The sequence below is a fragment of the Electrophorus electricus genome, chromosome 23 (genome assembly GCF_041902795.1).
Source record: "Electrophorus electricus isolate QZ-2024a chromosome 23, ASM4190279v1, whole genome shotgun sequence".
Classification (NCBI taxonomy): domain Eukaryota; kingdom Metazoa; phylum Chordata; class Actinopteri; order Gymnotiformes; family Gymnotidae; genus Electrophorus; species Electrophorus electricus.
Genome location: NC_137519.1, coordinates 5,858,927 through 5,886,492, shown reverse-complemented (window position 1 = coordinate 5,886,492; position 27,566 = coordinate 5,858,927). Strand labels below are relative to the sequence as shown.

The following is a 27,566-nucleotide window of genomic DNA, read 5'->3' as shown; positions in this document are numbered from 1 at the left end:
TTGTTGATTTCACCTATTTTATGTTATTAACCACGTCACAACATCATCATAAGTCCATCATAGGTGTATGAACAAGCACAACATTACATGATATAACAACCAATCGCCATCAACCAACAGAAAAAGGGGAAAAGGAAAAGTGGGTGTGTCCACCCAGACAGGCACTTGCTCATGCTTTCTCTCCGTGCAATACATGTAAATGATGAATGAGTTTTTGAAAGATAAAGACATCCCTCCACATATTAAATAAGCATATCTAATACCGCTAAGTACTGTATGTGATACCATATTGATCTAGGATTTGCAAACTGGAAGGTTATACTGAAACCTGACAACTTACTTTCTGAAAAAAAGTAATTACTTTATATTTACCTTCACATTCATCACCATTTAACACAAACCAATGATATAAGCAAATAATTTTGTCAAACAAATATGTCTTTAATAAATTAAATAAAAGAAAGAACATAAGAAACTCAGTTTATTTCAGTAACAGTTCAGTGAGTAATAAACAGAGAGCTTTAAGTCCATCCAGTGTCCTACAGTCACAGTTACAACGACAAAACCTGTGGCGAACTTATTAAGGGAGGTGTGGAAACAGGTGCTGAGGTGGGAGAAGAGTAATGTTGGAGGGAGAAGACCAGTGGTGTGGAGATGGAGGAGAGCTCTTCTGTGGATAGGGGCCACAGCACAGGCTGGTGGGGGTGAGGTTATCCACTGAACATAAGAACAAGACGACAATACTGACACAGAGCACAGGACATGGACAAGACAGACAACGGCTTCAAAGCACTTAGGCAATTTCAGCATAGGGCTTGGCAAATCCGAACAGAGAGTTGTGTACACACAGGCCAACACACACACACACACACACACACACACACACACACACACACACGCTTCCTGTGGACATGCACGCACAGATCTCTGCCCTGCAGAAACGCACAAACATGTACATGATGGACAGTGTGAATATGAATGTAGTTCCACAGTAGATGTCCTTTATAAGCCCACTTCTAAGCTTCCCTCAACAACTTCACTTCCAACCCCTGCAAGATCACCATCATCCCACCCCTCACCCCACCCACCTACACTCCACCCACTCAGCTGGCCTCACTCTTGGGGCCCTGCGTCACGGGAGCAGGGGTCTTCTGGCTCCTTGGTGGCACCACCGAACATGTCCACGTCCCGTTCGGTCCAGGGCACCACGCTGCCCTGCAGGGTGGGCTTCCCACACGACGCCAGGGCAGCTACCTCTGTTGACGGTAGCACTCGATCCCACAGATTGAACAGTGACAACTCCCCCACCAGGGCCTGGGAGGCATCAAAGCGCCCACCCAGGGTGTCCTGTGCCCCGGGAAGAGGAGTCAGAGAGTAACACAGCAGTTAATTGCCTGTCCTAACAGATGAAGTATCAATGAGTATGTATTAATTGATTCATTATTCATTTCTGTGTCCCTCCCTCCCCTATTCTTAACTCACCTGTTCTTGACCCAGCACCATGACCCCACCTCCTCTAATTGGATGCCATGGCGACAGCCCCTCACCCCGCCCCTTCAGTTTGCCTCCCTGGTAGGCCTTCCATATGCCATCACGCAGAGTCCAGCTCACACACACATGCTGCCAGATGCCCTGGGGGAAAGACAGGGGCAACTGTGCCACCTACAGGGAATGATACAGGCAACAGATAATTTGCATATATCAATAACCAGTTCCAGTATGCAAATTCTTCTAATACACTAATTTAGCATGCTAATGTTTTCTAATATAAACAGGTAAGATCTAATCTTTTGGTTAAATTTGGCATATGTGCAGCATTGCTTGCTTGATTGTGTTGTCCCTGTCAAGTAGCCATAATTAGGTACGTAGTGAATAAAAAAGGGGAAGCATATATTAAACTATTCTTTGAATTGTTGCCTCAAGAATGACATGCAACACATACCCTTAAGATTGCACATATACAGTAATTTATCAATGCTCTAATTTCACTTGTGGAAAACTGGATAACTCGTTAAGTTAAATCTGATTGGTTAACAGTAAGGTCGTGTGCCTCGCCTTGTCGTTAAGGAGCAGCTCGGCCGGGCTGTGCACGCCCTGTAGCAGGACAAGCTCGTTGGGCTGCTCTGTCACAGCGTAGGAGAACGGTGTGCCAATCCCGTTGCCGGCCGCCTTGAGCCACAAACATGCCGTAAACGCATACATCTCCGGAATGTTCTGTCTCACCAGCCCATACATGTAGTCAGTACGCATGGGGAAGGAGAGCTTGTAGCCCATTGGGTAACTGTTAAGGCCTGGGAGCAGAACAGGTGAGAGAGGAGAAGAAGAAAAGAGAAAGAGGGTGTCAAGGAACATGGCAGCTTGAAATGAGTGAGGATGGCTAAGTCATTAATCAGCAATACTATTGTTTTTTCAGTATTCACTCAAGGGGGTTCTCTAATACAGTTTCTAGTGCATATGATTTTTCCCATGGTGGGATATCTTGCCAATAAGTAAGAGTTTCTCCACCACTCCAAGACTCCACAAATCCCCATCTCTTGTGCTATATCCCCCTCCCCCATCCTCCTCTCTGCTCCCTGCACCCTGCACCTAGGGCCCGCTTCCTCACTCTGCTCCAGCTCGGTGATGCGATCCTGCAGGGCGTTGATACCCTGGTCAATGTGCCGGTGGTGACCTTGTGTCTCCTCTCGCAAGTTCTTCCTCTCCTGTGCCAGAAGCGTCACCTTCTGCTCCAGTGCATTGCCCATGTCTTCCACCTGCCCGCCAGGCTGACCCAGGCCGGGAGCCCCTAGCACAGTTTCCGAGTGGTTTAGGACTACAGGAACCATCTCCAGCTGGAGGATGGAAAGAGAAGAAACAGACAGGTAGGACAGAGAGACAAAGAGAGAGCAAATCAGGCAGACAGAAGAGAAAGAAAGAGACAGACAAGAGAAAGACAAATAGAAGAGAGGGAGCGAGAGAGTCACACAGAGACAGAGGAGAGAAAGAAAGAGAGCAAGACAGACAGACAAGTGAGAGAATCAGACAGAGGCGAGGGTGAGAGAAAGACAAAGAAATGATGAAAAACAACCAACTACTGCCAAGGTATTAGATAATTGTAGATTGTTCTGCAATATAATTGCAAACTCTTGCTAACTGCTTAATTTTATTACTCCAGTTTATGTTTCACAGGGCTGTACTTCAATTGCTTGGCTGATTTATACAACACTAAGCAATGTTAAACTATTGAATTCAAAACTCTCTCTCATATTTCATGCATATGTTTTACCCCAAGCTAACAGAACACAAAAGGAACTAGTAAACAGCAAGCCATAGATAGATAGATAGATAGATAGATAGATAGATAGATAGATAGATAGAGAGAGAGAGAGAGAGAGAGAGAGAGAGAGAGAGAGAGACTAACTATAGTTACAGTTCTGGTTTCAATAGCTGCTTAAAGTTATGTATCTATTCTTGTTTCTATAAAGCCAATTCAGCTTTTAAAACCGTAACTTAATTTAGCATTACAATTGCATAGAATAATATAGCACTCATTGCAAATCAGCGCCAGCTACGCTGTTTTGTTTTGGGTTTTTTTGTTTTTGTTTTTGTTTTGTTTTTTTTAGTGGACAGATCGGGGTACTACCGGCCGCTATGCAAACTCGCACACCGTAGAGCATTGTAGTGTTACGCGCACTCACTTCTAACTTCTCTATGCGGTCTTTCAGCTGAAGTATCGCCTTCTCCAGCTCTTCCACGGCGCGCGCTGTTTGCAGCTGCATCGCGACCGACATGCTCACGTCGTCCCCGGCCATGGGTCGGCGGTTACCGGCCCACACTCCGAGGCTGCGCTCGGATAGACTCCGCTCCTCCAGGCCGCTCTCACACTCAGAGAGCTTTCCGGTGAGCTCTTTGATGGTCCGCTGGTCCGTGAGGATCTGGTCGTTCTGCTGAATGACGGTTTGTCTGAGCTCTTCGGCAGTAGCGCTGAGGTAGCTCCAGTCCTCGTCAGCGTACGGATAATCGGCTCGTTTAAGGCTCCTTTTTTTGCACTCTCCGGGAGGAATAGGCGTGCAAATCAGTCGATCAAAGGTGAACTGTTTCGGACTTGTGCCCGTAACCTCACCGGGACTTAGTTCGTTAAGAAAAGGCACTTCCACACCAAGGCCCAAACCTCCATCCTCATATGAATCAGAACCACGGAGAGCTCCCAGCGGTCCGGCGTGTGCCACAGATCCCGGGGAGAGGGAGTGAAGGAGCACATCAGTTGACAATGAACGGTTGCCTGTGAGTGCGTGGGGCGCGGCGAACGATGACCGCGGATAAACGCTGGCAATAACGCAGATAACCACGCCAAGAAAGGCCAGCATGCCTGCCGCCACCAGAATCACAACGAATTTCATCTTACCAATTGGGAATTCAGACTTACCAGTTTTACACTATTACGTCAAGAGCACACTTGATTTAGATGTTAAACTGGCCCAAACTGTCAGACATTAACTAATTTTGTAGTTTTTGATATCACGCAAAAGCTTGAAAGCGTCGAGTCCAACTACGATTGCCCGTAAATTTAAAATAAATATTCGCCTCGATTTTTCTCCTTGATCAGCCAATGTAATGTGTACTGGGCTGTCTACTTCGCGCTCGCCGCTGATGTGTGCTATCTCTCTCCTCCTTCTGGCGTTGCTAAGCTCCTCGTACTCTGGTTACTATGGTCACTGAGAGAGTAGGCGGAGAGAGACGGAGAAAAAAATAGATGCGTCACTCAAGAGGCGAGCTCTCTCCTTTCACCAGGGGTCGTGCTTGCGGAAAGTGGTCTACCCCGGGAAAACAGGGGGCGCGGAGAGAACGAGCCTGACTCGTGTTTAGGTAGATCGTGAGAGCTGCGGTTATCTTTTATTATATAACGTTTAGGCTTTCGCTGCAGTAATGATTATTACAGTAAAATAATGCGTTGTGAATAAGAACTGTTTGCTGTAGAAAACATGTTCCTAGACAGTTTTTTTTTCCCATTACTAGCCATGTGACCCAAGAAAATGTTTACTAATTACACAACTAAGATTCAGTTCCATTGTTTATTCACACAACAAAAAAATGACAACAAAAAGTAATTTACTTTCCACAACAAAATATGTGCAGATTTTTTCAGATCCTTGCATTGGAGCAATCAAGTACCAAGCACAATCATAAGACCACGATTCTCCCATCCAAGACCAGCACACTGTATTTCGAAACATAACTATGGTCCAAAGGAAAGGTGGCTGTTCACGTGGGTCCATCACAGAGGGACGGGTCAGAGACATGCAGAGCTCCAGACCTCGAATGCTTTTCCTTCTCTTGCTCTTTCATTTCAAGAACACATGAAGGCTATTATTGTAATATAAATACAGAAAAAAATATTTGCATTGCACTGCAGCAAAACATACATGGCACTTTCTCCACAGAAGAAAAGGGTGAAAAAAACAGGTCAGAAGTCCAGCCACTCTGACATGTACACACAGGTGGAGGGTGAGATTTCTCCTCCTTCATGGCAGTCATCGAAAACCTGGAGGAGAAACAGAGGAAGGCAGTCACTCCAACGGGCCTATTCCAGTCTTTGGGCAATTCAGATAAAATTTTAAGAAACAGATTGGGGCTTGAGTTCTAATTTATTTCTTCTTTGCAGTCCCAACACTGAAGAACATGTGGTTTACTATGAATTCTGTGTCATCAGCTGACTGGTGTAGGGTATTGGAGCCCTAGGGGTAGCTAGAGGCAGCTGGTGTTCACTTTGTTGGGGGTATGTTCTTGCCACTGAGGACTGTTGCGTTGTAATTTAAGTGAGACACTGCTGTGGATGTTATTATCTCTTGGGGTCACCAGATAATCAGATGGATGGCCTGTTGGCCTTGGTAGTTTATTGTTTGTTTATTGTAGTTTACGTTGCTTGCTGCAGGTCATTGCAGTGGTTGGTCCCTCCCTCCTGATGCATTAGATTTACTGTTGGATTACTGTGTTACTGGTTGCTGGGATTATTCTGTTCAATTATTGTGTTAGTGGTTGCTGGGATTATTGTTTTGGTTTACTTTTTGTGGAGATCACTGTGTCATGGCTATTAATGGCTATTGGGAAATCACTGAGTTGGGGTAGGGGTGCAGTTTTCTGGCTGCAGTGGCAAATGCAGTGCTTACCGGACAGAGTCCGCAGGGTGTTTTGACCAGGCCTGTCGGTTGGATGATGGGGTTCACCCCCCTGTAGAGCTTCATTTGGCCATCCACACACCCCACCGTCCCCTCTTTGGCCGCAATGATGGTCATCTCCACCTTCCCATCATATATCAGCGTATTCAGGATGGTCTCAATGTCCTCCATTGACAAATCCACCTGCAAACAGGAACACATTTAAACCAGGTCTCCTCAGAATGGTAAACCAAAACAAAGTTTTCAAAAATACTCTTCTACCTCAGGGCTTTCAAGACAGATCAGCACAATCATTAAACTTACATGCTAGAGCCCTGTTATTGCCAAGCTGTTACACAGATGTAAACATAGAAGTGGGGTCTGAAATGTATAGCATAAAGGTGCTTCAGACTAGCCTTGCTAATGCCAAGTTCACAGATGTACTTCCAGACTTCATGTGAGGTGGCGAATGAGCTGTTCCTCTGCACCATGGGACTCTGTTTACTGTCCCTCGCAGCCTCTGCCTACAAAGCACACACACCATCCCCAATATGTAAAACACAGAAACAGAACAGTGTCTCCACTGAGATAGCCAGTACAACTGCTGTGGCCTGATTATTATCTAGCCATTATTATCCAGCAAGTCCAAGCTTATTCACACAAGACCTTCCATCAGTGACACATGCTCCACTTAACTATAGTGATTCTGTTAATTAAGTCCACAATCAAGGAGTATAATAAGCAAATGGGGACATCTTTCACCTTGCTCTGTAGGAACTTAAAGCACTGCTGGTTGAGAACCTCCACAAACTCAGACTCAAAGTCCTGATCGCTGTACCAAGCCCCACCCGTGACTGAGCGGTCTGGCTGCAGATTATACAGCATGTAGACTTTCTTCTTCGAGGCCTGGGGGTAAAGGTCAAAGGTGAATCAGTTTAACAATATGCATCACTGCTTTCCAATCCAAGCCTCAGGTTTCCCAAGCACTGGACTGGGAAACACTGGTGTACGTCACGTCTTTTTGCTCGAACTCTTACTCCAAAAATGCCTAAAAGAAGTATGTGATTACACGCATTTCAAAACTTCTCCCACATTCATCAACACACCGCTACAGACTTGACAGCTTTGATGAGCTTTTTGCTCTCAAGGTTCTTCAGGATTTTGTTGATTTCAGTCAGGGGGAGGTTGCTCTTGTAACGAATGTCCCTGCTCCAGATTCCTGTGATGAGCCCAGACACAAACCAATCAAAAATCATGCGAAGGAGTGAAGATGCATTACAGATGGTAGAATAAATCTAAACAAAATTTAATCCATGGTCAGACACTGAGAGAAATGGATGGTTAATCTGATCCACAAACAGCCGATAAGGCACAGTAACAGATGGTCACCTTTATCCCCAGCATCCTCAATGATCTGGTAGACTAGTTTCTCTTGGTTGTCAGAGCCCTTCATTTTACTTTAAAAAATAGAATAGACAAATAAAATCACATGGGATCTTCACACGAGTAAGTATGAGCCAGACAAGGAGAACTGATCTGCGATGAAAAAGGGACCCCCACCTTGCTGATTGCGTATCCTTCAGCCTGTACAACAAACCATTGCTGTTTCTGAGAAGGTCAAGTTGGCCCTGCGGGAATAAAGTAACGACACAGTGGGCATGATCACAGATCCAGCATAGAGATCCACATACAGCTGGGATTCGTATAGGGAATACTTCAGAGCCAGTTTGCTGATCTGGGCTCAGCTTTGTCATGTCTAAACAAACTACCAAAGACATCATTTTTACGACCTTATTCCCCACCCTTCCCCCTGTCCCAGACTCCAGATCAAAAGAACACCCATCAGGAGCTACGTGCTTTAGCTTGAACCGATGCTCAGACGCGGTGTCTTTACCAGGGACAGCAGGCGGTTAATGGCCATGGCGCGCTGCTGTGCCTCCACATGAGGCATGTCATTCTGGATGACCTGGTCGGTAATCCCATGCGGGAACTGCTGACAGAGCTCCTTTATCCTTCATGCAAATCACACAGAAATGACGATTCACTACCTTAATCTATTTGAATCTATCGGGCACTTTCAAATATACTCAAATTGCACAATTCGGAATTTATATCAACAATGAGATCTGACAAAGATTTATATAAATGAAACACATCTATCCAAAATGCTGCACGTTTTAAATTAGCTTGCTTCGCTAACGCTAGCTAACGTATACAAAACATAGTAGTAGCTGGATAGTTGGCCCCCAAGATCACCTATTTTCGATATCGACAACATCCGTGGACTCTTTTTTAACTTTAACGTCCGTCATTGTTTCTATTTGATAAAGACGACTGATGGTAAACGCATAAAAACAATTAGCCGATAACTCACAAGTACCCTACGCAAGTATAAACTTCTGTCAACAACTTGTCACGCCGTTGGGTCCTTCGGCAGGAAAATCCGGTCTGATTCTTTTAGAGGATCGTGTATGGCCTGTTTAAAAATCAAACCCAAAAAGATAACCCCTACGTCCCATACTGAATCGTTTTATCTAGTGTTAAGTGATTGTTTTGACTGCTTACTAAAAGAAGGAAAATCTTAATATTTTCATCTCATTCATAATCTGTAATATTTATTGGCAATCAACATTCGTGACCCAACATAAAGCTCGAAAAGTACGATCACCTTCAGTTTTAGATTTAAATTTCCGTCTAATTTTTCATAATTCAAAATAGCCCCCGCACGATGTATATTATCGTTACTGACGTATATGGAGTTATATGGTGCCACATAAATATGAATACCGTTGCTGTTGGCTCAGACGGTTACTAAGGGCTGCGTGATGCACCAGTAAGAGCGCACATTACTGCACTACCGAGTTAGTCGCTGCGGCGTCGCTGGATACAAAATCGTGAAATAGTAACGGTAAATGTAAATCTAACTGCAGTTTAATTGGACACTATTCAACTTAAGAATCATATGATCTAATCTTACTCCAGTTTTTATCACTTTGCATCATTCATGATAATCGCTTCTACTGTTTAGCAAGTTTGTTGAGTCTGCCGCATCTAGCTAAGTTATCAGAAGGTTTCTGGTGTGTTTGACCTACGATATTCGTTAATGCTTAAATGCTGTTCTCTCTTTTTATATCTTCTCTGAAAGATCTAGAGACTCGGAATGACTGCCGGTTCCGTTGTGGCTCCGTTCATTATTCCTATTCGCGTGCCCCCTCCGGGGAAATCCAAGCACGAAATAGACACCGCCACCCCTATTGAGATCAAATCAGGTCAGGTTGAGCTCTCTGTATGTTTTCCCCACTATTCGAGTTACAATGGTGTGATAACCACTGTGATTACCCCCCCCCCCCCCCCCCCCCCCAGACACACCCGATGTAACTGTCTTCTACACACTGGATGGAAGTAAGCCGGAGGTGCGGAGAAGGCCGGGCTTCGGGGACGGTGGCACCCTGAAGTACGCGGAGCCCATCCGCCTACCCAGCGGCAAAGTGCCCGTGAGAGCTGTGGCTGTCACCAGGTACTGCAATGATAAGAGCAAAGCTCCCTTACTGTCCATACTCCCTTACAGAAAATCCCAGATTAAAATAAAAGAGTTTTTAAGATCACGTTTCTCAGTGGTTTTATTTCTTTTAAGAATCAGTGAGGGTCTGTCACCAAACAACTAGGATACTATTTGCTCAGTTATATAAAATTAAAGACTTTATCCTGAATTAGAAGTCAACATCATTTATTTTCTCAAGTGGAATTTGTCTAGAAGTAAGAGTGGGCTTTATAGATGGGAATCTGATTTGGGTGTGTATGTTTACACTTTACGACATCGTTGGTGTGGCCATTTGCTTCGGGGGTGACAGAAAGTCTTTCCCACTACAGTGATGGCAGAGAGAGTGCTGTGGTCACCAAGGTCTTTATTGTGGAATATGTTCCGTCGGAGGTGCAGACACACTCTGTGAACAACCTGGAAGACCAGGATTACTCTCTAAACAACTCCATGCATGTCAGTTTGCAACCTCTATTAGAAATAGCTATATCACTACAAAAAAACTTAATACCTAAGTGCACAGTGGCTATAAACATGACCTTATAACATTTTAATATGTATTTTTCTCTCACCTTTTGTACTGGACAGGATCGCAGTGCTCAGGAGCAGGAGAATGGTGCTGGAGATGCCTCTGGGAAACATTTAGGTTCCGTTGGTATGGAAATGTGGAAGGAAAACCAAAGCACTAAACTGCAGTGTTTACTCAGCTTGTCACATTTCTAATGACACTGTGTGTTTTAGAAAGTCCCACCATTGCACCTCGGAGTGTTCGAAAAGGCCCTCGTTTTTTGCCCCAGCGTCAAAGGATCGCTCCTGCAGCTGTGCCCACGCAACACACACATGTACAGGTGTCCTACACACTCTGTACACCCTGAACACGCTTAAACACACTGAAACACATGCGTCGCACAGACATATAGTGTCATTAACCAAGAAAACACACACACACATACTCAGATGCATGTAATACAACCCAAATTCAGATGCATTATGTATGTTTTGAAGGGTCCAGAATTTGTCGTATCATCAAAACATTTGTTAATAGCATTAGGCAATGAGAGAAATACTGTGCCGTAAATCTTTTGCCCTGCTAGCTAATTTCCTACATATGTTTCCAGGTGTGCTCAAGTTTTCATACCCCACCACCTGCCCATCTCCTCCCTGTTTCCCAAGCCTTGATTCCTGCACCTCCATCTCTGTTCTGTAGCACAAAGGTGGAAGTTTAGACTTCTAGCTCAAAGCAGAAGTTGCCCTGAACTTCAAGTTTGTAGAGTTCTCTTCCATTTCTGCAGTCTCACATTCACTCTTCAGACCATAACCGGTTAAATGAAGCTCAGTCTGTGCTAGCGAAGAGGACGTTGCAGGCAGTTGTGTACATGGGGCAGCAGCTTACACAACACAAAGGATGCATGAAGCACACACAGGCCAGTGTGTTTCTGCCACACTTTATACTTTATTTATAGGTTCATTCAGTCCTGTCCTTTCAGAGTGCAGGGACGGTGCACAGCCTGTTCAAAAAGCTGACCAGAACACAGATGTCTCGCATCCAGAGAGAAACAGATTTCCTCAGGTGAGAGAGAGATGAGTCAGAATAGAAGGTGTCCTTTTCCTGAATCATTAAGTGCTAACAGTGTACAGTCTTCTGTGTGAAAGAGTGTGTGAGATGATCATCAGCAGTCCACATGGCAGGTTTGAATCTGTCTGGCTGCAGGTGCCCAGAGTGTTTGAGCCATCGTCCATCAGATCCCTTTGCCCGATTCTGCCTGCACTGTGGGGCTCCATTGCCCCCCATCCCAGGAAGGAGACTGCCCCCTACTGAGGGGGGACAGGTAATTGCAACTACATAAGCCTGCACACAATCCCATTTAGTCTGTAATCACATATTTTATTTTTTTTAAATTGTAAATGATGTAAGTAAATGATGTGCTATGGTCAGTTCAGCCCATTTCATATGATTGCTGGTGATATATGCTTGTTCTTTATGCCAGATGGCCCAGTGTGTGCAGTGTAAGAGCATGGTGCCAGTGAACACGTCCTCGTGTGTGGTGTGTGAGGCTCCTCTGGAACCACAGCTTCAGCCCCAGGCCAGCCTCAGACTGCGGGTATGCTTCATTGCACACACATACACTACACACGGCTCTACATAGCGTCCACAGAGCAGCTGCACAGAACATATCTAGAAGAGTGACTCTGCAGAGCGGTTGTAGGTGCCGTGCATACGACTGTGCGCATTCTACATATCTGTCTTCATATTTCCCTCATGCACACATTCTCTGTTTGTTTGTTTCAACCCAATTTCTCCCTGATGATAGTTGTCGTATTTTAACATGTCCGTAGGACAAAGTGATCTGTCCCTCGTGTGGAACAGGAAACCCGGCCCACATCTCATACTGTGTGACCTGTGAGACCAAGCTATCTCAGACTGACAGGGTAAGAGCATAGCTAGTCAGATGCATGCTAGGTGTTTATACAATGTGTCAGAATACTTAGCTCTAAATTATAATGCAGCCTGTCAGAAGTTGGCTGGACTTCAACATCAGTTTTTGTAGCCTCTGCTAAAGTGCACTGCAAAGTTGTCTATGAGCTCTACGTGGACTAGGACAGCAAGCATGGATAAGTGACTCATTCCCCAGCACGTGTGCGTCCTGCTGATGTGCTGTGCAGCCCCTGCGGAGCGGACAGTGTGCCCCACCTGTGCCCTCCTCTGAAGGGAAGATGGTCTCCTGCTCTAAATGCTGGCGAGTGAATCACTCTGACGCCCGCTTCTGCGACTGGTGTGGTGCCAAGGTGACAAAGCAGAACCCCTAAAACAGGAGTGAGCTAAACAAGCCCCCCAGGTCTAGATACAGACCCCCTAAAAAGCCTGCATGGGTCCAGCAAAGAATGAGTATATTCCAAACTCTGTTTCTCTGTAGTAACACCTGCCTCTCCTGTTCAGAACACTAGCTTTATGTGACATTTGACAATTTTAAGTACACGTTCAAAAATCTCTAAAATGAGAATGTGTATCAGCTGTAGTGTGTGTGTGTGTGTGTGTGTGTGTGTGTGTGTGTGTCTCCCAGCCTGGACACGTAGCGAGTTCTGTGACCTGTTCTCAGTGTGGAGCAAGCAGTCACCCTTATGCAAACTACTGTGGAAACTGTGGTGTGTTTCTGGAGGGTCCACCCCGCCGCAATGCCCAGCTAGGGCCACAAGAGGGCACACTGGAGCCTGAACAGGTAAGTGGAAATAACAATGAGATGGAATAAGGCTACACAGGAGGCAGGAATTGGCAAGTGATCTGTGTTTATTATTGAATAAAAAAGAAATGAGCCAAACCAATAACTATGTTATTGTTTTATGTAACTTCTCAATGTGCGTCTCTCTACACATGGAAAAGCTCATGTGTCACCCAGGGTGCTCTCTCTCCAGAATCAGCTAGCCTACTGAAAGAGAAAATGTTTAAATAGCCAGTTTCAGTCGACTGCCGGATCGGCCTGACAGTTACTTATATAATAATTATCTTGATAATGTGAGTTTGCACATATGCATAAAGAGGGCAAAACAAAGACACAAACTGACATGGTAATTGTGTCTTTTTGATTGTTCTGATTTAAAATTTCTAGAATTTTCTAGAGCCAGAACTATGACCTGAGACTAATATTAACAGTATTGAAATACCAAATACCAAAGAATCTTCATGACATTCTCTATCTATCTGTTTGTCAGAGTTCATCTGTAGGCGTCACCTGGCAGCCTGTCCCTGCCTGTCCGGCTTCTCCCACGCAAGCCGAAGCAGCAGTGAGCACAGCTATGCATGTGGATGCGCAGACGCAGACTGTGGGGCTGTTCTATCCCAGTGGCACTGAGCTGCAGAGAAAGATCCAGAAGAGGGAGCTGGAGCTTAGCAAGCAGGAGAAGATGAGTGACAGGAAGCCGCTCCTCACAGCCATTAGCCCTGGACGAGGTGGAGCAGCACAGTGACACGCATACTGTGCAGAGTACTGCCCTCACAAATACTTTTACCCTATGAGTATTTATCAGTGTAGTAAAACACGTAGTGTAGTAACACTAAAGTCACAATCAGACTAAGTACTCACACTGCTGAAGCTCCTGGCTTTCTTTTGCATTCAGAAAAAGATCCCACAACAACCATTTAATATAAATCCTGTTCATCTTCACGGGTAACCACCTTAAGCGTATGCATATATTCCATTGTTAATAGCATTAGTAATAATAACTATATATAATAACAACTAATAACTAGTCTCATCATAAATATGTTTTATTGTGTGCTGTAACAATGTGTGTGCAGGGTTCTGGAGGAAACAGCTGGATCACATTTGTGCTCACTTGCGCAGTTATGCACAGAACAACAGTGAGTTCCGGGCACTGGTGGGAGAACCAAGGATGGGCAGGGTGAGAACAGAACACCGTCCTCTCTGGAACACTGCTCACACTCTGCATGCCACTGCTTGCCATTCCAGAACACATGTTGCAACTTTATAGACAGTTCCAAACACCTGAAGTGTCAAACATTTTACACAGCTTTGCTGGCTATACTTAATTAACCAAACTTTGCAGGGGTAGAGTTCATGAGAGGTTGCCTTCTAAGTTAGAGTGAGCTGTTTGGAGACACTTTGTACTGTTTTCCTGGGCATGTTGCTTCCTGGACTATATTATGTCATGGGGAGTCATCCACTCCAGGTTTAGGGCTCATGCTACCTGGAATCTAACCCTTATCAGCTAATCCTAATACCCAGTGTGTTCACTGTGTTTAGAAACATGGCGCCAAAACATTCACAAAATGTGTCAAATAAGTTCTGTACTTCTTCAATATCCAGCATTATTTATGTGGGATTTTTCCATTCTCCAGCTGGTTTCTGCTGCCATCGAAGAGGACAGTTATGAAGTCAGTCTACGTGTTAATTTCATCTCTGCATCTCTAGAGTTATCCAGGGTAAATAATCTCACAGCTGCTTGCTCTAGTTATGTGTAGGTCTCACTGATATGTCGCCTAAAAAGAATTTGGCAGTTTGTCTATAACTTGTCTGAGGTGAAGGCCAGCATTAAAGGAATACTTCACCCAGAAAGCTGATGTTGCTAACAACAAAGAAAACAAGTAGGAGACAGTTAGCGTGAACACACATGATGTCATGCTACCTGCTTTCCACCACTTTTTACTGTCATTCGGTACTCTGAAGTGCAGTAGTGCTCATGTAACTCTGGACATGCAGAGCAGTGTGCTGGAAGGTGAACTCTTGTCTTTGTGTAGTCATCTTCTGCAGGGCAGCTGAGTAGATTTGTGGCTGAGAAACACAACCTCAGCACTGTTACTGAGGGAAGAGCCAACCTGGCAAGGAACCACACCAGCCTAGGTATGCGAGTCCACACACACACATAAACAAACAAACAAATTTGAACATTCTGATTCATGTGTATGTCTGGACAGTGAGTGAGAATGGGTCAGCAATATTTGGGACAAGCACCAAGAGCCAAAAGCAGAGCATCACTTTGGTCAGTATTCTTTTCGCTCGCTCTCTCTCTCACACACACACAATAGATGCCATACATTGCAACTGATGCCTTTTTACAGGAGTCTAAAGACAGCCTGTTGCTGAAGGAGGTCGGTCCAGAGGGGCTTGGCCGAATCGCTGTGGTGCAGCAGCTATTGGATGAGGTGAAGCAAGAACACCAATCATATCACCCTAAACTCCCAAAAAAATCTACAAAACAGTTCTAACATAATGGCAGCAGTGATTTCTGCAGAAGGATTAGCAGATTGTATTAAATTTTTTTAAAGTGATGAGTCACTTTATCTGCAGTGCAGATAAGGAGCACCTGCTTTATTAGTAACACCAAGGTAACAGGTTTGCTTCCCAAGGGAGCACGTCACACTGATAAATACAGAAGTTCTTGTGTCTTGTAAATCACACACCAGATTCTCTTGTTGATGTCCACACGATTCTAGCTATTTCACCCATAAGGATGTGATAACTTCTGCACAAGTCATTGTGTTAAACCGTTACACCTTAATATCATGATTATTATTATAAACTGGAGTCATTGAAAGGATAAAACTGTGTCTTAGTGGGCTTTGTGAGTCTGCACAGGCTCTAGAGCATTAGTGTGTGTGTGTGTGTTTTTCTAGGGTGCCAATCCATCATGCCTAGGCAGTGATACACGCCCTGTTCTGGTTGCTGCTGTGCTAAATGGGCACCATGATGTCATCCCTGTGCTAGTGCAGAAAGGAGCAGATGTGGACCAGGCGTCTGGGCCGTGAGTCTCAACTCCATAAAACCAACAAGATCACCATCAGGTGGCAGAACAGACACTGGAGTTTCCAGAGTCACTTTACAGACTCCCACCATTGTGTTAGTTGTGTATTACTGTAATAAAAATGTCAGCACTGCAGTGCTGGGGTGAAACCTTGACCCAGGCTCCTGAGACTAAGATGTATGTATGCCCTGCTGGAAACGGACGATAAATAAAATGTAATGACTGTAGACAAATAAACGCGTGTCGACGCCATCTGAATTTCTGTCAAGTGTTCTGTCCAAGCAGTGACCTCAAGCATAGGGAAGATACTACATGAACTAAACTGACTAAACACATAAACTAAAATGATGACGATTGTAAATGTGGCCATCATAGGTTGAACAACACGGCCCTGCACGAGGCTGCAGCTCTGGGGCGTGAAGCACTACAGTGTGCGGAGGTCCTGCTCGGGTGAGAGCTTCCATCTCTTCATAAGATAGCCCTTCAGTATCAGACATTAGACAGTGATAAATAACCTTAATGCTCCATTAATGGAATGCTAACCTTAATGGAAGCAATGTGACCTCCAATAAATAGTCTGTTATCTCCAGTAAGTAGCCTAGCACTAATGGTGGTCCAGTCAAGTTTTATCATTCATTCTGAAGCTCCTGGCTGAGGATTCAAGCTTTCTAAAGGAAGCGTAAATATTTGTAGTTGCTGAGACCTCCTGTCCTCTGGCTCACAGGTGCAACACAAGCTTGCGGAAGCTGAACGATGAGGGCCAAACTCCGTATGACATAGCGGAATCCACAGGCTGCAGCGCCCTGCTTTCCCTGATGATGTCACATAGGGGACAGGGCCTAGCACAGCCCCTCCCCAACAGCAGGAGCCCCTCGGGACTCGACACGTTCTCATAGGCTGTTTTTTAACAGTGAAGTGAATCATTTATGCATGTTTGGCTTTTCTACAGCTGCTTGGTCCACTGTATCTTTAGAAACACCTGGACAGACGTCATCACTGCTACAACTCGAAGGAAAAGTTTAAATGACAATTGTCCAAAGATAAGGGTGTGCTTTACCATAAGCATGGCAACATGAAGACCATTGTTACATGGTTGAGCAAGCATCACACTGAATAGTCTCATTTAAGATAATCATAACACTGCAATGCTTTTGGGAAACATGGCTCTGCTTATTAGTTACATTATTTGCTTTGAGCCTGTTTTTAGATTTGAAGCATGGCATGGAACTGGATTGTGACTCATTCACTCACGATTGGAAAGCAGGAAATTCTTCACAAGGTGGCAGTGGCACAGTGGCGCTTCAGATCAATGACACCATTTGTCCTTGTATAAATCAAGCCTATAGTGAATGAGGCTCAGGCAGAGAGACTCCTAGTTCGGATCAGATACTGAGGTGAACATGCTCAACCACAGTGGTCATGAACATCCTCCAACGCCTTCATGGGAAAATAACCTGTATTAAATGTTGACAATGTCCTACTTTCCATCTTCTGGTGCAGTCAGACATCTAGTGAGTTCTTTCTCTCAGGTCTTACAGTCCAAGGCTGTACTAAGATCAGTAAGCTATTGCTGTTTGAGAAAAAAGGAAGAACATGTTAATAGTAGATGCGGACACACATGGACAACACATGCAGCATTTCATGACAAATAAAAGACTTTCCTGGCTGTGAAGCAGTGGAATGGGACTCACAAGCTCACTCTGAGCAAGCAATAAATTCTCCCTAGGTAGCACTATTGAGGAAAAAAATAATGGGTACTGTGTCACAGTGGTGCTTCACATCAATGACAGCATGTGCTTGTTTTTAGACATATTATTGCATTTTTGTTTTAATTTGAAAATGTTTCCAGTATGATTCAAAATGTTTAACACAATTGGCTGTGACAAAAAAAAGATTAATCCAGTCATTCATTTCATGTTTTTTCTGAACATGATTAGTTAGGTCCTGACATTTTATTCTCATCATATAGTTATATAGAAACATTTTATGGAAAATGGGGGGGGGAATTACACATTTACTTCACTGGAAATAAAGAGCTCAGTTTGTCTGACCCACTGACAGATTTAAACAAGACAGGGCTTTAAACACCCTGGTTTAGAGTGAAAAACAACAAAGAAAAATGACCATCACTACACACAACCTGCTTGTTTACGTTAGAGCATCCGAATTAAGGAAGTACGACCAGCTCAGACACACACTAGTCCTGGCTTAGTGTCATGCATTTGGGAATGCAGCTCGGCCTCAAGACTGAAACTCACGGACATCGAAAGCAAGCTCTTTCTGGTTCAGCCCATTACTATGGTAACCTGAACATCTAGCTTGTTCACCAGTGAGCTTTGTGCTAAAAAAACCAGCCAAATAAGAGTATGAAACTGACCTAATACCAATTAGGAAGAACACAAAAAAAAAAAAAAAGTCTGTGTGTGGTTTGTCTGTGATGGTACATCACCACAAAGGTGGTCCCACAGGACACTGGTGGGCAAGCCCTTTTCTTCAGAAATTACACAATACATCACAATGTACAGTACACACAAAATGATGACACACACACAGTCTACCATGTGTTCTACACATTAACATAAGACCTCTAAATCCACAAATCCCATATAAAGACAAAGTTGCAGTTTGATGCAACATGGAGCAGTGTGTCAGTAATTGGACAGTGTATTTTCTCTTGAAATTGCAGCGTCAGTCGTCATTTCCTCCAGGTGCCCTAGTCAGTGCTTGGGAAATCCAGCCCAGACTGTGTGCCTGATGGGCGAATCCAGGGGTGTGGTGAGCGAGACCAGTGGGCATGGTGGGCGTCAGCGCCGCAGCCGCAGGGAGAAGGCGTGGCGGCACTCTCTGCTGTCCACGGGGTAGTATTTGTCGTAAAAGTCCAGGATGTACTCCTCCGCCTTGAAGCCAAACTTCTGGTAGAGCAGCATGGCCGGGTTACTGGCTGACACGTGCAGGGTCACGTCCTTCCCCATGCATGTCTGCGTGGGGGGGAAACGTGAGTTATTATAATTAGTTCCGGTATTGTGTATTTTCGTTGTTGTGTGTTTCCAGTGTTGTGTCGCCTACGTCCTGGGTTGTGTTGTGCATTTTGTGGGTTGTGTCGTGCATTTTCCATCATGCTGTGGGCATCTCATGTTGTGCAGCATGGGAAATGCCCACCTGAATGAGGTGGTAGATCATGAAGGTGGCGATGCCGGCCCTCCTCCACTCAGGATGCACCAGCAGGAAGGAGATGTAGGCCTCGTTATACTTCACATCAGGCACCATGAAGCCAAAGCCAATCACCACCTTCTTATAGAGCACCACCACACTGAAGTCTGGGTACTGTAGGCACTCGGACAGGTCCACGCCTGCACACACACCACAGAAAACTGTCTAGTACAGCTGTTCAGGAACTGTAAGGGAGGTTTGGAATCTTTCAGAACTTTAGTTAAGGCCATGAGCAGGCTTGCAATGTTTCCATGTTAGTTGCGTCTGCCACTAGAGACCGACACGTGACCACAGATCTCACATTTCCTCTAATATTTAGTCCCGGCAGACATCACGGCTACGCAACAACCCAGCTGTGACATGGCTGCCCTGCAGGCACTCAGAGGGACTCACCGGGCCAGAAGACATCGTGGCACATAGCGTTGACGGAGGGGATGTGGTTGGGCCGCACGTAGCAGTAGTCAATGGGCGCATCTGGCTCGGCCACCCAGGATGGGTTGCCCCTGTGCGGGTATGCCCTGATCTCTGCCAGCAAGCTCATCTTCAGCGGCCTCGTCTCGTAGTCTCTCCTGAAGGTACATGGATACAAACACAGAAACGCGAGTACACACACACACACAACCTGAGCTTGCAGTACAAAAATATCTCTGGGTTGCTTTTAAAGTCCTTCCTCACTGGCAAAAAAATTTTTTACCGCACATACACAGGCCTGGGTCTGTTGTGGGGTTGCAGGGAGAATGAGATATTAAAGAATTAACTAAAAATGTTGGAAACGTGTGAAAGAGATAGTATATGTTCTGTGTGTGTACCTTATATAAGGTTTGAGCATTCTGGACGTGTAGGGGCTCTTGATGCCCTGGTCCACACAGGCGTCCGAGCCCATCAGTCTGTGCCAGAAGGAGACGCTGTGTTGGTGGAAGCCCTTCCTGCTGGCTGCTGGCACCTGCACACACCATGACATCAGAAAGACACAAAGAGCCACTCAGCACACACCTGCCTGTGTGCAGCACACACAGGAGGAGAGTAAATGCTATCCATGTTAAAGTATGTGGAGCGAGTGTGTGGAGTGTGTTTAGAGAGCGTCCCGAGAGTCACCTGAAAGCGGTCGAGGATGCGCAGGTCGCGGCTGCTTGTCCTGTACTCCGTGCCATCTGTGACGCCACGGCTGGCCATGCCCGCCTGGGCCCCGTACACACCCCCGACCAGGCTGAGGGCAGCGCTGACGGCCTGGTCGGTGTCCAGCAGGGGGAGCCCTCGCTCGCGCTTGGCCTGCCGCACCAGCAGTTTCCGGCGCAGGCGACGGGCCTGGGGCGTGACGGCGAGCGCGTGCGGACACGCCTCCAGCCGCCGCAGCAGGGCGCGCTCCTCGTACAAGCCCAGGGGGGCGTGGCGAGGGATGGGCGTTGGCCCAGCCACGCCCCCCTCGCACCTTTCCTTCCTTCGGTCGCCAGCGCTGCGGCCCCGGGTGCCCGAGCCCTCATCCTGGCACCCCTCTTCTTCAGCCCGCACCTCATCCTCACTCTCCGGCTCCTGCTTGACAAGCTCGGAGGGCCGCTGCTTCTTCCGGGCGAGAAGGGTGCCGGGCGGCAGCGGCACACTGGGAGGGGGCGCATACTCGATGCCCGGGTCGATCACGCCCTCGCCCTCCAACTCCTCGTCATCTGGGGCACACAATCATGTGAGGAAAAGAACTGAAGCAACGTATCGGCGCTCGCACATGTGCAGTAAACAGTAGTCTGTGGCCACGTGCAGTAAACAATTGTATGCCTCTCGGTGTGAGAAAATGAAGTAGCTTGTCTTTCAATATTTTGAAGTCTTTTGAAAACTTGTCATTGAATCATGCAACTGAATTGTTTTTACATGTAGCATCACCCCAGTATAAGCAGAGTGTGTGTGCGTGCGCGCGCATGTGTGTACTGCGTGGCCACACACACAAACCATGAGCAGTAATTTTAGTGGAGTAGAGCACACCGGTGTGAAGCATCATCGAGCAATGCTTGCAGGGACTCACCATGAAACAGTGCTTGAGGGGGCATGACGTCAGGAATAAGGTCCGCCTCTGAAAGCAGGCTGGGCGTGGCTGAGTGGGAGGCAGGCGTTCCCGGAGCAGAGAAGTCGGGCGAGGGCGAGGGCGAGGGCGACGTGAGCGGCGTCCGGTCGGAGGAACTGAGAGAGGCGAAGTCGAGTACCTCTCCCTTCTCCAGCTGCAGGTCGGGCCGGCGCCCGCGGCCACCCAGCTTCACGGGCGTGGAGGCTGCGCTGCGGTCCAGGAAGCCAGCCGCCTCCTTCTGCGCCCGCCGGATGTCCTTGGCCTCCTGCGTGCGCGAGCGCTTCTCCTTCAGCTGCATGGCGCTCTCCACCGGGTTGCGTCCACCCCGCTTCCGCAGGCCCTCCACTGTGATGGTGGGGTCCAGGGACGGCCGGGATGCGGCTGAAGGTGGGACAGGGGAGATGTGGGGACACCGTTAACCATCTAAACCACTGGGAGCACCACACATTCGATTCCAAATGAAAACATGAACGAAATATAAATTTTTTTAAACTGAAAATGAAGAAAAAAAGAATAACGGGCTGTTCAAAAAAAAATGGCTTCTTCATTTACAAACTCGAATATTTACAGTATAAACTGAAAGTTATTTACAGATTTAGCTTTTCTGTTGATCAGTGAACTAATCTTTATAACCTTTATTTCTGATAACTGCTTTACAGCTGTGGGGCATGGAGTCAACTAACATCTGACACCTGCAAACAGATATTCCAGCCCAAGCTGACTGGACTACATTCCACAGTTCTTCTGCATTCTTGGGTTTTGCATCAAAAACAGCTTTTTTGATGTGACTCCACAAATTCTCAGTCAGATTGAGGTCTGGGGATTGGGCTGGCCACTTCATAGCATTATCTTGTTGGTCTAGAACCAGGATGTTGTTCACTTTCTGATGCATTTGTGGTCGTTGTCCTGCTGAAACACCCATTTCAAGGGCATTTCTTCTTCAACATAAGGCAACATGACCTCTTCTAGTATTTGTATATATTCAAACTGGTGCAACGGTGCCTGGTATGCGATAAACGGTTCCAACTCCAAAGTATGAGAAACATCCCCAAACCATTATGCTTGTACCTCTATGTTTTACAGTCTTCACAGTGCACTGTGGCTTGAATTCAGTGTTTATGGGTCGTCTCAAACCGTCTGTGGCCTTTAGACCCAATAAGAACAATCTTGCTCTCATCTGTCCGTAGAATGTTGCACCACTTCTCTTTAGGCCAGTCAATGTGTTCTTTGGCAAACTGTAACCTTTTCAACAGGGTTTCTTGCAAATAGTTTGGCTTCACATAGGCGTCTTCTGATTGTTGCAGTACTCACAGGTAACTGAAGATCTTTGATTTCCCTGGAGCTGATCATTGGATGCTTCTTTGCCATTGTTATTCTATGATCTACGCAGATGGTAGTATTTATTTTTCTAACGTGTTTCAGGTTTTGTTTGCTATTTTTAAGCATTTTAGCTGAGCAGCCAATTATTTTCTGCACTTCATTATATGTTTTCCCCTCTCCATTCAACTTCTTGATCAAAGTTCTCTCTCTTTCGGTACAATGTCTGGAACAATCCATTTTACTCACTGAGCAAGAGCTAAAACCAGCAGGCACAACATTTGCTGCCCTCCTTCTTTAAATAAGGGCCATAATTGACACCTGTTTCGTCATAGAATGAATGACCTCACTAATTGAACTCCACAATAGTATTAATTTGAATATGCCCCTTTCATTAAATGAGTCAATTACACCCAATTAGCAGCGTGCATATCATGACTGTTGATTCTGTTGGTTACCCATTACTCTGCTACACCTAGTCATGAATTCTTCCCCATGTTGTATTATCTTTTCTGCCAAAATCAGTAATTAAATACATTAGTGATGTTAGACTGCTATTATTTTGCATATTACTGTACTAGCTGGGCTGGTTCCTTCTTGAGTCTTGGTCCTCCCAAGGTTTATTCCTCATCCCCACCTGGGTTTTTTTTTTCCTTGCCTCTGTTGCCCTCGGCTTGCTCATTAGGGATTTGAACCCATAAAGCTGTGTAAAGCTGCTTTGTGACAACTTGTAAAAAGCGCTATATAAATAAACTTGACTTGAGCCTAAATGGTACACCATTAGGGAATTTTACCTGGTTTAAAATATAAAGGGTTATTAGTATGCTGCATTTCATAGCTACTTGCTTTAGTAGTAAATGAGCCATTAGGAGTTGAGATGAATCACATGTATAACCATTGCACGCCCCACAGTCAGGGTCTTTGGCCACACCACCATTACAGCAAAAAGCATTAAATCACAGATGTGCATGAGCTGGTCAAGACCTGTCCTTCTGAGCTGGCCCGATGGGTTACAGGGCCATTATGGAGCACTACCTTTAGCCTTGAGTGAGGCGGCTGAGGTCTTCTCTCCCTCCGGCCTGAGGGTGGGAGGCCGGTTCTGCACAAGCTTCCACCAGCCGGGCTCACCGAACTCCTGAGCCCCGGAGCGGAAGAACGTGGGGCTGCCCACGGAGAGGCACCCGGCCACCGTGCTCCACCACGTGGACGTCTTCTTCCTGAGCACAGAGGAACACCAGAAACGATCACACGCTGTTGGAACCTTAAACGAATGTTTGGGACATTCAGTTTACTTTAATTTTGTTGCCATAAACAACATTAGCCTTGCACTTCTAGCATAACTAAAAATTGATATTTGGACACAAAAAATCCCCCAAAACTGAGCATGTCTGCGTGATTCCTGTCTCACTCACCTTGTACCCAGTAGGAAGGTCCAGTGTCGGCTGATGAAAGCACAGATGTCCTCTTTCCAACGGAAGTAGCCCTGTCGGCCTGTCCCCTCAAGAGACAGGTTATACATGGCCAACATCACAACCTGCACACACACAAACTAACCCATCATGCTTTACATCACATGTTCACACACCTTATAAACCCAAGGCAACCAAACACACTTCAGTATTCCCATCAGCATAGCACAGACAACTTTAAAGTTCACTTTAGGCATGATGAATTTGGTTTAATATGGACAACCCATCTTTTGCTTAATATGGGTCTGGTAAAGCCATCCCTCACTCAATCTGGATCTGATAAACCAATCTCTCACTTAACCTGGGGCTGACAAAACCATCTCTCACTTAAAGTGGGTCTGGTAAACCCATCTTTCGCTTAAGTCGGGCATGGCAAACCCACCTCTGGATCTTAAATTGCTGCTCTGTGGCTCTTTTTTGCTTTTGCTGCCATGCAGAGCACGAGTGCATTTCACCTGCTGCCACGTGAGCCGCATCCTCTCAAAGCTCTCCTTGTTTTCGTCTGAGCAGTCCATGCATGTGAACTTGAAGAAGTTGTCCCCTTTCAGGTAGCTGGGCTGGTCTCCTCGGAGCTGGGCTGAACGGCCAAGAGAGAGGAGTGAAAAATCGCCAAGACAAAGACGGAGATAAGGCCAGACAACAACTCTTCTTTTCAGGGCCAGAGTTTATTGACACAGAGATGTGATACATACACACAATATCCTCAGCCAATCATGAGTCACACAGAATCATAGCAACCAGTGACAGTAACTTATTATCCACATATTTCCATAAACCTTATCATTTCACTTTTGCTTAAGTAAACTCTGAGCTTCTATATTTATGCACAAAAACCTACGCTCTTGTCAACAGGTGCAAAGATGCTCAATACAACCTAAAAGATCCAAACTCCACACACACACACACACACACACACACAGTACATTGCACCCCTGCCACCTCAAGTGGGTAACTTAATTTAACCTCTTGAGTTAAAGCCCGGTGCAAAAGTTCACTATCCCCAAACACAGTGCCAAGCTGTTTCTCCAGCCACTGCCCTGCCCCCTTTCTCACCCGAAGGGATCCACTTGTGGCACTTATCGCAGTAGAAGGACATGTCCTCGTTCCAGCCCCCCTCGCCATCCTCGCCTGCATCGCTGTTCAGCGAATCACCGCTTTGGTCGTGCGAGAGGTCCACCGATGCCTGGTCCTCCGACTCCACGATGAGAAGCGTCTCCCCTTCCACCTCACCCTCCTCCAGGCCTTCAGAGACAGACGTGCACATGGGTCCCTCGCCCTGTCCCACCAGGCTCCGCTGGTCCCCGCCGTCCATGCCTGAGGGTGGAAAGTTAAAGATGGTGTATTCAATTCGGTTAAGAATACCAAAAGCATTGGCTAGACTGTCTCTACATCCTGGCATTTACTTAAACAGAAAAAAGTATGAGAACTCTAGGCCTTGTAATCACAAGCTAAGAATTCCAGCACAATTGAATAACGAATTGGTTATTAATATCTGATCTCTACAAGGGGGTCCTCCCTGCATATTTTGCAAGTGTGCAGGCATAAAAATGACAGACTAAGGAAAAGGGGCTCTGGAGAAAGGTCTGGATTGAGGGCATGGGATTGAAGAACGGGGGCTCCTTTGTTGGCAGACGTTAGCAACAACAGCTAATATCGTTTACAGCAACATTAAGGTCCTGGAATCGGCTGCTATTCATAACTGGAGAGTTGTGAATCTTGTGTAAATACAATTATAGACCGTTTTATATATCATTTTATTGGTCACCATCAAGCCAACGCACGGTTACGGTCGGTTTAATTGTACCTGATCGCGCTATTTGCCACCTTGGGTTTCCTGCCTCTCTCGCTCGGCCACAAGCTCTCTGGTCAGTATTATCTGGTTCTCCAGGGCTCGAAGGTTTTCGCGCTTCCTCTCTAAACGCTCCAGGTCTCGCAGCACTCCGTCGTGCAGTCTCTGAGGAGAGGCGAACACCCTGAACATGTCTCCATCCAGCTACTCCTGCGAGCGCGGCTGTGTTGACAGGTGGAGCGCGGCTTTCACGCGGCACGCACCATGTCGTAAAGGAGCTATTTTAGCTAATCTGGGTTAGCTAGTCAGCAGTAACTACTCCATAATTTGGTACTATGTTTACCACAGAAATAGTCACAAACATCAATACGGTTTCTCTACCATCTATGCAATTACAGTAAACCATGTAGTAAACGTGTTACTCTTCGACAGCCCCAACAGGAGGCTGGCTAGTTATCAGAGAAGCTAACTAACAGTTAGCGGCTGAATTACACATTTGTCCAGCGATCTTGTGCATAACTACGTTAAAATGCACGTTTACCTCTCTGTCCCAGTACTGCCTGATATGCACTCCTAACACAGTGGCAATAGTCAATACTACGGATGCTCCAAGAACAACTTTAGAAACTGCAGACATAGCTGAAGGACATTACTGTACAGCTGCACAAACAGCAGGTTGTTAGCTAGCTAGCTTGGACTCTTTGGTGACGGGAGTGGGGTTTTATTCTGCTCTTGTTTGTCTACAGCGACTGAAAACTACCGCCACCAACTGGACTGGAGTGGAAAAGCCGGGGGGAAAAAGCAATTTTGTCCAAATATTTTTTGCCTGTCAATTTAAGCGTTTCCATGCGTCGAATTCTCACTGAATATGCCAGTATCATGTTAATTTTTACATTATTCATTATTCTAGGATTTTTTTTATTTTAGGAATTTCGTTGATATTCGAATGATACTCTACTAATTAATCTACTAATAGCGCTCTGTGGGGTGGGAGGCAAGTTTTACCAGACGACTGTTCACGTCTGTAGGATATATGCCCTCTGTTTAAATATTCAAAAGTGTATTAATTGTTCGTTCTACCACCAAACGACGGGTGTAGTGCAAAAATCAGGCACTCGACAAGCAATGAGAATCAGCATCCAGGGGTGGTAGAGGAAACAGACGAACACCTACAATACACAAGCTGCCTCAAGAGCAACTGAAAACCTTACGTCCGGAGTCTCCTTTCAGCCCTATTCCTATCTCTTAGAGATAAATCACGACCTTTCCCGTTGTCGCTGACTACCGCCCCACTTTCTGGATTGTTCAGGGAAAAGCACCATTATTTATCATTTCTTGCTCACTCAGCATTTTCTGCACACCATTATCTTATAATATCATATTATTCTTATTATTATTGCTATTGTTATTGTTATTGTTATTGTTATTGTTATTGTTATTATTCACCAGGCCCAGGCCTTGGGCCTCAGCCTTTGCCATGTTCCCTCTTTGCAGTTGTAATTGTACATACAGGCATATTCCTGGCTTGTACACAGGACCAGGACTGATGTGTTTTCATCTTTAATGTTAACATATTGCTAATAAGTTCATAAGTTTAAACAAAGGTTAGATTATGAGATTTTTAAAAAAAGATCTCACATAATGAAAGAAAGATCCAACACAGGGATGGACCTGATACTCCGTGTCATTACGCCATTACTGGGTCTGCATGAGCTTGAGGAACTACAGACAAATGAAAGGATGTTCCAACAGCTGTGTCCTAATACTCATTTATATATATCATTTATATATCTTTTACTCT

The 27,566-nt window shown here is 45.7% G+C and overlaps 5 protein-coding genes across 8 annotated transcripts; 1 reads left to right on the top strand and 4 right to left on the bottom strand.

The window, feature by feature from the left end:
• On the bottom strand, positions 1-4,693 carry nptxrb (neuronal pentraxin receptor b). Of its 2 annotated transcripts, none has more exons than XM_027016622.3 (5): positions 3,678-4,693; positions 2,648-2,831; positions 2,056-2,291; positions 1,483-1,662; positions 1-1,347 (listed from the first exon to the last, which is right to left on the bottom strand). In XM_027016622.3, the coding sequence occupies exons 1-5, from the start codon at positions 4,377-4,379 to the stop codon at positions 1,114-1,116; spliced, it is 1,536 nt and encodes a 511-aa protein (XP_026872423.2). In that variant the 5' UTR covers positions 4,380-4,693; the 3' UTR covers positions 1-1,113. The 2 variants fall into 2 exon arrangements, with proteins under 2 accessions (XP_026872423.2, XP_026872422.2); XM_027016621.3 differs by having other exon boundaries at positions 2,606-2,831; positions 3,678-4,690.
• A 344-nt stretch (positions 4,694-5,037) lies between these two features.
• polr3f (polymerase (RNA) III (DNA directed) polypeptide F) lies at positions 5,038-8,560 on the bottom strand. Its single transcript, XM_027016601.3, has 9 exons — positions 8,391-8,560; positions 8,029-8,146; positions 7,695-7,762; positions 7,524-7,591; positions 7,241-7,353; positions 6,897-7,040; positions 6,551-6,658; positions 6,147-6,338; positions 5,038-5,521 (listed from the first exon to the last, which is right to left on the bottom strand). Exons 1-9 carry the CDS (start codon positions 8,444-8,446, stop codon positions 5,444-5,446), a joined length of 945 nt encoding a protein of 314 aa, XP_026872402.1. The 5' UTR covers positions 8,447-8,560; the 3' UTR covers positions 5,038-5,443.
• Positions 8,561-8,744: 184 nt separating this feature from the next.
• On the top strand, positions 8,745-16,926 carry dzank1 (double zinc ribbon and ankyrin repeat domains 1). 3 transcript variants are annotated; one of them, XM_035520855.2, is made up of 21 exons: positions 8,750-9,042; positions 9,280-9,403; positions 9,498-9,651; positions 10,005-10,128; positions 10,261-10,327; positions 10,414-10,520; positions 11,160-11,242; positions 11,384-11,501; positions 11,661-11,774; positions 12,010-12,102; positions 12,337-12,459; positions 12,735-12,890; positions 13,381-13,618; positions 13,967-14,070; positions 14,528-14,611; positions 14,927-15,029; positions 15,104-15,168; positions 15,248-15,331; positions 15,803-15,930; positions 16,306-16,380; positions 16,655-16,926. In XM_035520855.2, the coding sequence occupies exons 2-21, from the start codon at positions 9,295-9,297 to the stop codon at positions 16,824-16,826; spliced, it is 2,301 nt and encodes a 766-aa protein (XP_035376748.1). In that variant the 5' UTR covers positions 8,750-9,042; positions 9,280-9,294; the 3' UTR covers positions 16,827-16,926. The 3 variants fall into 3 exon arrangements, 2 of the variants coding, with proteins under 2 accessions (XP_081562270.1, XP_035376748.1); XR_014119540.1 differs by having other exon boundaries at positions 8,751-9,042; positions 15,803-15,970; positions 16,655-16,718; XM_081706144.1 differs by lacking the exon at positions 12,337-12,459 and having other exon boundaries at positions 8,745-9,042.
• A 1,441-nt stretch (positions 16,927-18,367) lies between these two features.
• On the bottom strand, positions 18,368-25,288 carry kat14 (lysine acetyltransferase 14). The gene is made up of 10 exons (XM_027016650.3): positions 25,030-25,288; positions 24,432-24,553; positions 23,920-24,041; positions 23,543-23,724; positions 21,152-21,571; positions 20,236-20,801; positions 19,950-20,083; positions 19,534-19,709; positions 19,090-19,280; positions 18,368-18,908 (listed from the first exon to the last, which is right to left on the bottom strand). Exons 1-10 carry the CDS (start codon positions 25,286-25,288, stop codon positions 18,735-18,737), a joined length of 2,346 nt encoding a protein of 781 aa, XP_026872451.2. The 3' UTR covers positions 18,368-18,734.
• A 501-nt stretch (positions 25,289-25,789) lies between these two features.
• pet117 (PET117 cytochrome c oxidase chaperone) lies at positions 25,790-26,479 on the bottom strand. Its single transcript, XM_027016649.3, has 2 exons — positions 26,307-26,479; positions 25,790-25,930 (listed from the first exon to the last, which is right to left on the bottom strand). Exons 1-2 carry the CDS (start codon positions 26,400-26,402, stop codon positions 25,790-25,792), a joined length of 237 nt encoding a protein of 78 aa, XP_026872450.2. The 5' UTR covers positions 26,403-26,479.
• Positions 26,480-27,566: the final 1,087 nt, after the last annotated feature.